This window comes from Fundulus heteroclitus, unplaced genomic scaffold (assembly GCF_011125445.2).
Source record: "Fundulus heteroclitus isolate FHET01 unplaced genomic scaffold, MU-UCD_Fhet_4.1 scaffold_202, whole genome shotgun sequence".
Classification (NCBI taxonomy): domain Eukaryota; kingdom Metazoa; phylum Chordata; class Actinopteri; order Cyprinodontiformes; family Fundulidae; genus Fundulus; species Fundulus heteroclitus.
Window position 1 is genome coordinate 215,407 of NW_023396614.1, and position 12,061 is coordinate 227,467.

At 51.1% G+C, this 12,061-nt stretch overlaps 1 protein-coding gene across 1 annotated transcript in view; it reads right to left on the reverse strand.

Moving 5' to 3' along the window:
- Positions 1-312: 312 nt before the first annotated feature.
- Positions 313-12,061, reverse strand: part of LOC105923000 — a 33,250-nt gene continuing 21,501 nt past the window's right edge. The window contains exons 7-10 of the mRNA XM_036129689.1: positions 5,888-6,214; positions 3,711-4,043; positions 1,428-1,751; positions 313-1,348 (exon numbers count right to left, since the gene is read on the reverse strand). Of these exons, the coding sequence (XP_035985582.1) occupies positions 1,254-1,348; positions 1,428-1,751; positions 3,711-4,043; positions 5,888-6,214 (1,079 nt within the window). The 3' untranslated portion in view covers positions 313-1,253. The remainder of the gene's footprint in view (positions 1,349-1,427; positions 1,752-3,710; positions 4,044-5,887; positions 6,215-12,061) is intronic.

The following is a 12,061-nucleotide window of genomic DNA, read 5'->3' on the forward strand; positions in this document are numbered from 1 at the left end:
TGGGTTAGGGTTCTGGCTCAGAGCAGAAGACAATATAGCTGCAACTAAGGATTTTTTAGTTAATTGCTTCATCTGTTGACTTTTTATTAAGGTATTAATTATATGACAGAAAAAGTGCTTAAATGCAGATTTTCCTTAAATAATGTGAACCAGGTGAAGCTAAATGTTCAGAAAAGCTATTTGATAATTTCTGGATGGATCAGATTTAATAATAACTGAACTTTATTGATCTCACAATGGAGAAATTCACTTCTGCATCTTAACCCATCACCCTAAGGGAGCAGTGGGCTGCCAGGGAGCAATCTGGGGTTAAGGGTCTTGCTCAGGGACCCAGAGTGCAGGCACTGGGGATCGAACCGGGTACTTGCATCCTTCTCAGAGCGCAGGCCCACTGCTCTAACCACTAAGCCAACACAGACAAAGTAAAGAGTTCATTTTACATAAAAGCTAAATATAAAATGCTGCAGAAGAATAATCGTGATGAATCAATTAGTGAAATAATTGATTCACCACGATTAATCCTAATAATAGTCTCAGTCCTAACAATCAGACCTAAAGCTAAATCTAAACTAAAACAGCTGAAAGTAACAGAAGTAGAAAAGCTTCATCAGAGTTTAAATCCTGGGATTAAACATCAGAAATACTGAGAGAAGATGTGAGCTGCTGCTGAGAAATGAGGTTCTGATGACGGACCAGAACCATCTCTCTGCTAGAGAATTAAACTAAAGCTCAGAACTTCAATCCTGACTTTGGAGGAAAACTGGATCTGACAGAAACCCTGAAGGCACCAAAAGTTTCACCTTTCCACCATTTAAACTTTTTCTGGGTCTGGATGTGAGCTGGGGAGAAATAATGATGGAGAGAATGTTCCTCAGGAGCTGGAGGCTGGTTCTGGATCAGAGTTCTGGGCTCTAATGTTAAACCTGCTGCTGTTCTGACTGCAGCGTTAATAATTTCAATCGTTTCTCTTCACCTTAAACACCTCCAGCTGTCCTGTCCTCCTCAGGTGGACCTAGTTCTGTGGGTCCTTGTTAGAACTTCTGGTTCTTGCTGACTGTTTTACGCTCACTTTGGGTCAGATTCTGCTACCAGAACCAGCTTCAGGCTCATTAATCCTGATCAATATAGAGTCTGCAGACTGGACCCAGAGACAGCAGCTGATAAAGAGTCCTCTGTTCTTCATCCATCAGAACCTTCACTGAGATCTTCTCTCAGAACCAAGATCAAGAATAAATCACTGATGAACGAACAGATCAGACCGATTGATCAGCCATCAGAGGAATCGGATCAGTGGAGCAGGTTCTGGTCCTGATGTCCTCTGGTTGGTTCTTGACCTGAACTCTCCGTGCTGAGGAGACAGAACATCCATTAGAACCCAAAACAGAACAAAAACAGAAACAGACATGAGAACAAACAGAACCACAAACCTTTGACTGTGAGAAGAATTTTTTTCCTTCTCAGTACTTCTCCATCCTTCCAGACTAGACATTCATACTCTCCACTGTCTCTCATTGTGGGATTCATCAGAGTCAGACTGAGGTCTCCAGTTCTCAGCAGGTCTTCTCTTATCTTGGTTCTGTTTCTGTAGAACTGGTTCTGTTCTCCTGGCTGATGAGAACCGTTCTCATACACATGGACCTTCCTGTCTACTCTGTCCATCCACTCCACTTCAGCATCTCCTGGCAGATCAGGTGTTGTTGTGAACGGCAGCAGGACAGACTCCGCCCCCTTCTCCACCTCCACCTGATGGACTGAGAGAACAACAGAGGAAGAGGAGCTGTAGAGAACAACAGAGGAAGAGGAGCTGTAGAGAACAACAGAGGAAGATGAGCTGTAGAGAACAACAGAGGAAGAGGAGCTGTAGAGAACAACAGAGAGGAAGATGAGCTGTAGAGAACAACAGAGGAAGAGGAGCTGTAGAGAACAACAGAGAGGAAGAGGAGCTGTAGAGAACAACAGAGGAAGATGAGCTGTAGAGGACAACAGAGGAAGAGGAGCTGTAGAGAACAACAGAGGAAGAGGAGCTGTAGAGAACAACAGAGAGGAAGAGGAGCTGTAGAGAACAACAGAGAGGAAGAGGAGCTGTAGAGAACAACAGAGAGGAAGAGGAGCTGTAGAGGCAGCAGCAGCAGGTCTTGATCACTGAAGGATTGTGGGTAAAGCTGAAGGCCAGCAGCAGGTCTTGATCACTGAAGGATTGTGGGTAAAGCTGAAGGCCAGCAGCAGGCCTTCATCACTGAAGGATTGTGGGTAAAGCTGAAGGCCAGCAGCAGGTCTTGATCACTGAAGGATTGTGGGTAAAGCTGAAGGCCAGCAGCAGCTCTTCATCACTGAAGGATTGTGGGTAAAGCTGAAGGCCAGCAGCAGGTCTTCATCACTGAAGGATTGTGGGTAAAGCTGAAGGCCAGCAGCAGGTCTTCATGACTGAAGGATTGTGGGTAAAGCTGAAGGCCAGCAGCAGGTCTTCATCACTGAAGGATTGTGGGTAAAGCTGAAGGCCAGCAGCAGGTCTTCATCACTGAAGGATTGTGGGTAAAGCTGAAGGCCAGCAGCAGCAGGTCTTCATCACTGAAGGATTGTGGGTAAAGCTGAAGGCCAGCAGCAGGTCTTCATCACTGAAGGATTGTGGGTAAAGCTGAAGGCCAGCAGCAGGTCTTCATCACTGAAGGATTGTGGGTAAAGCTGAAGGCCAGCAGCAGGTGAGAGCAGAAGGTAACAGAAAGGTGCTGCAGAGGATCAGAGTCTTGATGCTGCTGGGATCTTTAGTCCAGCTGCTGCTGACCAGCAGTGTGCAGCTGCTGCTCTTCTTTCTCACATTTCATCTGTGGATCTAAAGTGGAACCTTGAAGAGAAGCAGAGTTCCATCCAGCATGTCTTTGTTCCAGGACAACAGTCCTCTCTGGTGGGTCCACTCAGCATCTCTCACATGTTCTCCATGAACACACTGACACACACCTTCATCACCTCCCAGCCTCCTGGTTCCTGCAGCAGCAGGTTCCACTCAGAACATCTCTACATCTATGTCAGCTCCACCCAGATGATCACTTCCCACTCCCACTCTGCTACAGGATCACTTGGTGGTTCCACACTGAGGATGGATCAGAGCTGATCAGAAGGTCTGAGGAACCAGAGGATCCTGCTACTGCTTTAGACCCAGAATACATGAATAAACTACCTGGTTGTGGTTTGATCTGCTGCAAAACCACACTCCATGAAGATCTCACTAAGTTATGGCTCTAAAGCTGCTGCTGGAACAGACTACATGAAAACCCCACTGGGTTCTTGTTCTAAAGCTGCTGTAGAACCAGATTCCATGAAGAATCCACTGGGTTTGGGTTCTAAAGCTGCAGAACCAGACTCAATTCATAACTCGGTGGGTTCTAGTTCTAAAGCTGTGGGAGAACCAGAAACCATGAAGAACCTGCTGATTCTGGTTCTAAAGCTGAAGTAGAATCACACTCTATGAAGAACTCATTGGGTTCTGGTTCTAAAGTTGCATCAACTGTTTGTGGCACCAGCATGATGCATGGAGGGAAGAAACTGGACCACTTCCATCTTCAATGGATCCAGCTGCTGCTGCCTAGACTGACCTCTGATCTGCTGCTTCCTCCAGTCTATCACTCCACTGCCCTTTGACCCAGAAATTCAAACAACTGACCTTTTGACCCAGGGATGTAAAATCCCTTTTATCCAGAGATTTAACCACTAACCTTTGACCTTGAGATCAACTTGTTTCTTCATCAGGATGTTTCTCTTCCCTCTGGAGATGATGCAGGTGTAGATCTTAGTGTTAGTGTGTCTATCAGTGAGGTGTTTTAGAGTCAGACTGAGGTTTCCAGTTCTCAGCAGGTCTTCATTCATCTTGGTTCTGTTTCTGTAGAACTGGTCCTGTTCTTCAGGACGATCAGAACCGTTCTCATACACATGGACCTTCCAGCGGCTACTGTCCCTCCACTCCACTCTAGCATCTCCAGGCAGGGTATATGTGGTTCTGCAGGGCAGCAGGACAGACTCCACCCCTGAATCCACCTCCACCTGTGGGACTGAGAGGACAACAAAGGACAAGATGAGTTGGACAGACAGTAGCAGCAGCTCTGATGAAGGTCCAACATGTTGGACTGGTTCCAGTCTGAAACGGGTCCCATGTCTCCACTGAACAGAGACAGTCTTGTCTTTGCTGAGGGTCCAATCAGCAGCAGAACCGACTGTTGGACAGAACATCCTCAGTGTGGACAGGAGACCCAGCAGAAAGCTGCAGACTGACCCAACCAGCAGTCAACACTGAGTTCAAGCTGCTGCTGCAGTTTTTCACAGCTTCAACATGTTGATCCAACGTCATCATTGAGCTCCTGGTTCCCTCAGACTGGCAGGAAGAACTGGACCCGTCCATCTGGACACCAGAATCAGACCGGCTCTCAGTGGGACCAGTTTCCAGCTGTTCCGTCTTCTCACTGTGGACCAATCAGAAGAACTGAAGCAACACTTCAGATCTTCCTGTCCTCCAGTTTGGTTCCTGACATGTTGGAGAAAGAAGATCCAGTAGAACTGAGGCCCGTTAGTTCACTGCAGTGGAAAAAGGGTTCTGGTTCTGTCTAATTGTCTGAGGACATGAAGACGTCTTCCTCGGTCTACATGAAATTCTTTGGGTTCTCCTGAGTCCCTCAACTTCTTGCCCCTTCCTCATGGATCAGATTTTGGACCCGGATCAGCTTTTGGACCCAGGAAGGTTCTAATCAGCTTTCGTGGAGAGGTTCTGCTGGGTTCAAGCTTCTCTGTCTGCAGGAAGGAGGAAGTGTGGAAGCGACTGAACCAGGAGAAGATCCAGTCTCGGATATGAGCTAGAAGACCAACAGACATCAGGTTCTGCTGCAGGTCTGGATGGGTCAAAGTTCTCCAGACCTTTTCATTCTGCTGAGGGTTCAGGTTGGATCAATTTCATAGTGGAACCAGCTCTAGTTGGTGTGAATGAAGATAAATCTGGGTTTTTATGAAGCTGGCCAGAGATCCAGAACATTCAAGAACCCAGCTGACAGAAATACCAGCTAAAAGGTGAAAGAAGCAGAACCTCTTGGATCTTTGAGGCATTGTTCTTTTGCGTTCTGGAAGGAGCCATGTTTCTGATGGTGGTCAGAGGTTAAATGTTTCTGTAACAGCCAGAACCAGTTCACTGTTTGAGGTCCAACTAATCAGTGAGATTGAAAAAAAACTGTTCCTATCCAAATCAGAACCTGGGCCTCATTCCTTCTACTATCATGTATATTTAGTGAGAAATGCTGCAAACATTGATCTGATGTTCTGGTTCCACTGCTTTCAGGACAAATGGTTCTGTCAGATGTGAAAACAGCAGTTCTGGTTTCATGCTGCAAGAACTTAAATGCTGATGTTTCTCCTCTGGTCTGTCTGTCGGTTCTGCTCTCCAACTTGTTCCTCCAGCAGTGGAGCCGGTACCGGGTCAAAGCTGCTCCTTCAGTTCCAGCAATGCTTCCATTGATCAGAGTGTTTGTCAGGAGAAGTGCTGAAAACTTGGAGCTGGAAACTGGAGCCTGCCTGGACCGGACCTCTGCCTCCTGCACTGGTTCCTCATCTTCACTCATTCTAATGTGTCGTTATGATCAATGAAAGCAGGAAAAATGCTGAGTCATGACATCACATTTACTAGGACTCTGAAGCTGAAACTCACACATTTCACTTTCAGCTTCTAAGGAGCCTCTGATCAGTATTGATCACACCTGATCAGCTGATTGGAAAAATACAACATCACAATTAGACCCCTGACCTTTGACCCAGAAAGGTAAACCATTGACCTTTGACCCGGAGAGTTAAACCACTGACCTTTGACCCAGAGATTTTAACTACTGACCTTTGACCCAGAGATCTAACCACTGACCTTTGACCTTCAGATCAACTTGTTTCTTTATCAGGATGTTTTCCTCCCCACTGGAGACGATGCAGGTGTAAATGTCAGTGTCTTCATCTGTGGGATGTTCCAGAGTCAGACTGAGGTCTCCAGTTCTGAGCAGGTCTTCATTCATCTTGGTTCTGTTTCTGTAGAACCAGTTCTGTTCTTTAGTATTATCAGAACCGTTCTCATACACATGGACCCTCCTGCCTCCTCTGTCCCTCCACTCCACTCTAGCATCTTCAGGCAGGGTAACTGTGGTTCTGATGGGCAGCAGGACAGACTCCACCCCTGAATCCACCTCCACCTGTGGGACTGAGAGGACAACAAAGGACAAGATGAGATGGACAGACAGTAGCAGCAGCTCTGAGGACATTTTCTTTGACTGGATAAAGGTCCAACATGTTGGACTGGTTCCAGTCTGAAATGGGTCCCATGTCTCCACTGAACACAGACAGTGTTTTCTTTGCTGAGGGTCCAATCAGCAGCAGAACCGACTGTTGGACAGAACGTCCTCAGTGTGGACAGGAGACCCAGCAGAAAGCTGCAGACTGACCCAACCAGCAGTCAACACTGAGTTCAAGCTGCTGCTGCAGTTTTTCACAGCTTCAACATGTTGATCCAACGCCATCATTGAGCTCCTGGTTCCCTCAGAGTGGCAGGAGGAACTGGACCCGTCCATCTGGACACCAGAACCAGCCCGGCTTTCATGGGGACCCAGCTAAAAGCAACACACTTATGCCACCACACCATGGCTAAATTGTGTGAATTTTGAACAATATGTGACATGGGGAAAGAATAGAAAAACAGACCAGAAGTTATTTAACATTGACAGCCACCAAGGATCCGCCTTCACGGCAGATTGCATGCTGTTGAGCCAAACCCCTCCTAGGCCGTGGGCCAGAATCTGTACGATGACTTTTCGTATGAACTGTCAGGGGGCAACTTTATTTCACTTGGATAAGTTGCTACACATAGCAGTGATCTCAAAACACCAGTGTTCCCATGTTTTCACTTGCAAATTAATAGGTTTAAGCCGATAGAAAAATCTAAACTGTAGCGCTCCGGTCCAAGAGGTCACGTGATTCGATTTTTGCTGCTCAGCCAATCACATCACTGTATTGACAGCTGTGCAAGTTCAACCAGTTCATCATGGCTGCGCCCGTAAGTTGTTTGCATCTGTTTCCAGACAATGAAAGCCCATTAATTGCATTTTCTGCTGCCAGTTGCCAGTTGTCAGAGATCCTCATGGCAAGGAAAAAGAAACAGCCCAGACCATCCATCCATTTTCTAACATGCTTATCCCTGCTGGGTTCGCAAAGTGCCGGTGCCGATCTCAAGCTGTCAATGGGCGAGACACGGGGTACAACCTGGACATGTCGCCAGTCCATCGCAGGGCAGAAATAGCCCAGACTTTTGCCCAATTCACTATGATATCACCAAGATCTGCTGCACAGGTGTCATGCCAAACGACTTATCCCCGCATGAATTTGTATCTCCTGCGTCGGGAGCGCATTCAGCTGGAAGAACGAATCCAGTCAACTCCCCCTCCCTGGGCTGTCACCTTACCGTGGTGGAGGGGTTTGAGTGTCCCAATCCCCTCCCTGGGCTGCCATCTTACCATGGTGGAGGGGTTTGAGTGTCCCAATGATCCTAGGAGCTATGCTGTCAGGGGCTTTAAGCCCCTAGTAGGGTCACCCAAGGCAGATAGGTCCTAGGTAAGGGACCAGACAAAGAGCAGCCCAAAAAGCCCCTTATGATGATCTACACAAATGTATACCGTGTTCCCTTGCCTGGATGCGGGTCACCGGGGCCCCACTCTGGAGCCAGGCCTGGAGGTGGGGCTTTTGCCCATGGAGCCCGGCCAGGCTCAGCCCGAAGAGGAAACATGGGTCCCCCTTCCAATGGGCTCACCACCTGTTGGAGGGGCCAAAGGGGTCGGGTGCATTGTACAACGGGTGGCAGTAGAGGGCGGGGACCTTGGCGTTCCGATCCTCGGCTGCAGAAGCTGGCTCTAGGGACGTGGAATGTCACCTCTCTGGTGGAGAATTTCCGACTAGAGATAGTCAGACTCACCTCGACGCATGTCTCTGGCTCTGGAACCAGTCTCCTTGAGAGGGCTGGACATTCTTCCACTCTGGAGTTGCCCCTGGTGAGAGGCGCCGAGCTGGGGTGGGCATACTTGTTGCCCCTCATCTCGGTACCTGCACTTTGGGGTTAAACCGGTGAACAAAAGGGTGGCCTCCCTCCGCATACGTGTGGGGGGACAGGTTCTGACTGTTGTTTGTGCTTATGCGCCAAACAGCAGTTCAGATTACCCACCCTTTTTGGAGTCCTTGGAGGGGGTACTGGAGAGTGCCCCTCTTGGGGACACCCTTGTTCTGCTGGGGGACTTCAATGCTCACGTGGGCAATGACAGTGAGACCTGGAGAGGCATGGTTGGGAGGAATGGCCCACCTGATCTGAACTCGAGTTGTGTTCTGTTGTTGGACTTCTATGCTGGTCACGGATTGTCTATCACGAACACCATGTTCAAGCATAAGGGTGTCCACATGTGCTCTTGGCACCAGGACACCCTAGGCTACAGTTCAATGATCGACTTTGTTGTCGTTTAATCTGACCTGCGGCCGCATGCCTTGGACACTCGTGTGAAGAGAGGGGTGGAGCTCTCCACCGACCACCACCTGGTGGTGAGTTGGCTCTGATGGTGGGGGAGGAAGCCGGTCAGACCTGGCAGGCCCAAACGTATTGTGAGGGTTTGCTGGGAACATCTGGCAGAGTCCCCTGTGAGACGGAGCTTTAATTCCCACCTCCGGGAGAGCTTTGAACACGTCCTGATGGAGACGGGGGACCATGTTCCGCGCCTCTATTGTTGAGTAGGCTAGTCTGAGCTGTGGTCGCAATATTGTCGGTGCATGTCGCGGTGGCAACCCTTGAACACGCTGGTGGACACCAGCGGTGAGGGAAGCCGTCAAGCTGAAGAAGGAGTCCTACCGGGCTTTATTGGCCTGTGGGACTCCGGAAGCAGCTGATGTGTACCGGCAGTCGAAGCGGCAGGTGGCTCTGCTAGCAGCCGAGGCAAAAACTCGGGCGTGGGAGGAGTTCGGAGAGGCCATGGAGAAAGACTTCGAAGCGATTCTGGTCCACCATCCGGCATCTCAGGAGGGGGAAGCAGTGCGGTACCAATACTGCTTACAGTGGGGGTGGTGTGCTGGTAACCTCGACTCGGGATGTCGTGCGTCGGTGGGCGAAATACTTCGACGACCTCCTTAATCCCACCAACACGTCTTCCATTGTGGAAGCAGAGCCTGAGGACTCTGGGTCGGGTTCTCACATCACTGGTGCTGAGGTCGCCGAGGTTGTTAAAAAGCTCCTCGGTGGCAAGGCCCCGGGGGTGGATGAGATTCGCCCTGAGTTCCTTAAGGCTCTGGATGGTGTGGGGCTGTGTTGGTTAACGCGGCTCTGCAGCATCGCGTGGACATCGGGGGCAGTTCCCCTGGATTGGCAGACTGGGGTGGTGGTCCCCCTGGGACACCGGAGGGTGTGTTCCAACTACAGAGGAATCACACTCTTAAGCCTCCCTTGTAAGGTCTATTCAGGGGTTCTGGAAAGGTGTCATGGTGCAGCCTTGCCTGCTGCACCATGGACATTTCATGGCACTCTCCACCTTCCATACAGCTCCTGATTCCATGCTCAATAATCATCTACACCTGTCAGTCACTAATCAGTCAGTACTCAGCACACCTGTCAGCCTCCCTATTTAAGCTCCCTGCATTCAGTCCTCCCCTGTCGGTTCGTTCTGTTGGTTACTGTTTACCACTGCTCATGACTGCTCGCCTACCTTTTCTTGCCAGCCTGATTTCCCTTCGTCTCCAGTCCTGCAAGTATTCACTCAGATGTTCTGCTGTTAATCCAGTCCTGCAAGTATTCACTCAGATGGTCTGCTGTTAATCCTGTCCTGCAAGTATTCATCCTGACGTGCTGCTGTTGCTCGGACTGCAAGTATTCACCTGCCGAACTGCCAGTTCCTGCCATCACTATCCTCCTGCTCCAGCCCGGTACAGACTGTTGGTTTATCCATCCTCCACTATTCACCACCTTCAATAAACTTTCTAAACTAAGCTCTGCTTGCGTGTGGTTGTGTTCGGGTTCACATAAATCATGACAGAACGAACCGACCACATGAACCCGACACTCACACAGAACCTCGGTGCAGGGGCTGTCAGGAGGGATTTTGCTCTGCTTCCAGACTACAGCACAATTCAATTCAATTCAATTTTATTTATATAGCGCCAAATCATGAAACATGTCATCTCAAGGCACTTTACAAAGTCAAGTTCAATCAACAGAGCATGATCTCCGGATCAGCGCGGAGCAGCTCATGGCCCAGGTCCGGGAGTGCTTGGAGGAAATTGCCGTGCTCAGTCCACCTTGGAGGCAAGTGGATGCGCTGGTTCGGGTACGGAATCTGCTGAGGAGCAAGGAGGAGCTCATCCCGTTTTTTGAGCTCTCTGGGCTGACGAAGGAGCTAGAATGGAGCGAGAAGGCTGCATTTGCCCAGCTCTACGGCAGGTCGCCCCCACCCAAACCTCCGGCCACCAGCCTGTCCATATTAGCTGCTGCTGCTGAGCCCGCTGTGGACCCAGCCACAGATCCAACCTCAGCTCCTCTCGCCGCTGCTGTCTTCGCCGATGCTGCGGTTCCAGTTGCTGCTGTTTCGGCCGCAACTTCCACTGTTTTAGCGTCAGGAGCAGTCTGCCTTTCGGTGTCCGGTTCCTCCCTGCGCAAAAGCCGGGATTGTTGCCGCAAGCACACTTCTGCAGCTCAGTCTGACAACAACGCAGCGTCTCCACCACCCAACGTCATCACGGTCACTTCAGTGAGCCAGGAAAAGCGCCCTTCGGTTCCCGGTCATCTCTGTCACCACCTCTGCGACACTCAGCTGGCTCCTCGAGTGAAGTCTTCAGCCGCTGATTCATCCTCGGTCCCTCTCACTGCTGCTTCACATGCCTCCTCCATATCAGCTGTCTCTGCTACACCTGCCGATCCTGCTGATGATGCTGCTAAGTCTGCCGCAGCTCCCGCTGCTTCATCGCCAGCTGCAGCCACTCCATGGTTGTCCGGTTCCTCGCAGACGCCGGGGTCGCCGGCACAAGACCTCCCTCTATGCCCAGCCAGACGCCGCTGCTGCACCTACTGGAGCTGACGTCACCTCCCTTCCCCTGGTGAGTCAGCCGGATACAGTTACTGCTGCTACTCGGGTGAGTCCGGCTAGAGCACCCCGGATCCATGAGACCCAGCTATGGGACTTCTTTTACGGGGATAGGGAGGAACTGTTTCCTTATCAACCCACCACAGCCAAAGTTTCAATTCCTGCTCAGACCAAGGCAAAGAAGTCAGTTCATATTCAGCCCGCAGCCAAAGAGTCAGTTCTCGAGCACGCCAGTCCGGCGCCCGACGCGGGTCTACAGCATGCCAGTCTGCCGTCCAACGTGGGGACCCAGGAAGGTCCATCGCCTGTATGCGACGCGGAGACCCAGGAGGGTCCGTCGCCTATCTGTGACACGGAGACCCAGATGGGCCGCCTACTTGTGACGCAGTAACCCAGGAGGGTTCGCCGCCTACACGTGACGCAGTAACCCAGGAGGGTTCGCCGCCTACACGTGACGCAGTAACCCAGGAGGGTTCGCCGCCTACACGTGACGCAGTAACCCAGGAGGGTTCGCCGCCTACACGTGACGCAGTAACCCAGGAGGGTTTGCCGCCTACACGTGACGCAGTAACCCAGGAGGGTTCGCCGCCTACACGTGACGCAGTAACCCAGGAGGGTTCGCCGCCTACACGTGACGCAGTAACCCAGGAGGGTTCGCCGCCTACACGTGACGCAGTAACCCAGGAGGGTTCACCGTCTGTCTGCGACACGGGGACCCAGGTGTGCCCGCCGCCCGCCGTCGACGCAGAGACCCAGGAGGGTCCGCCGCCCGCCGTCGACGCAGAGACCCAGGAGGGTCCGCCGCCCGCCGTCGACGCAGAGACCCAGGAGGGTCCGCCGCCCGCCGTCGACGCAGAGACCCAGGAGGGTCCGCCGCCCGCCGTCGGCGCAGAGACCCAGGAGGGTCAGCTGCCTACCATTGACTTGGAGACCCAGGAGGGTCCGCAGTT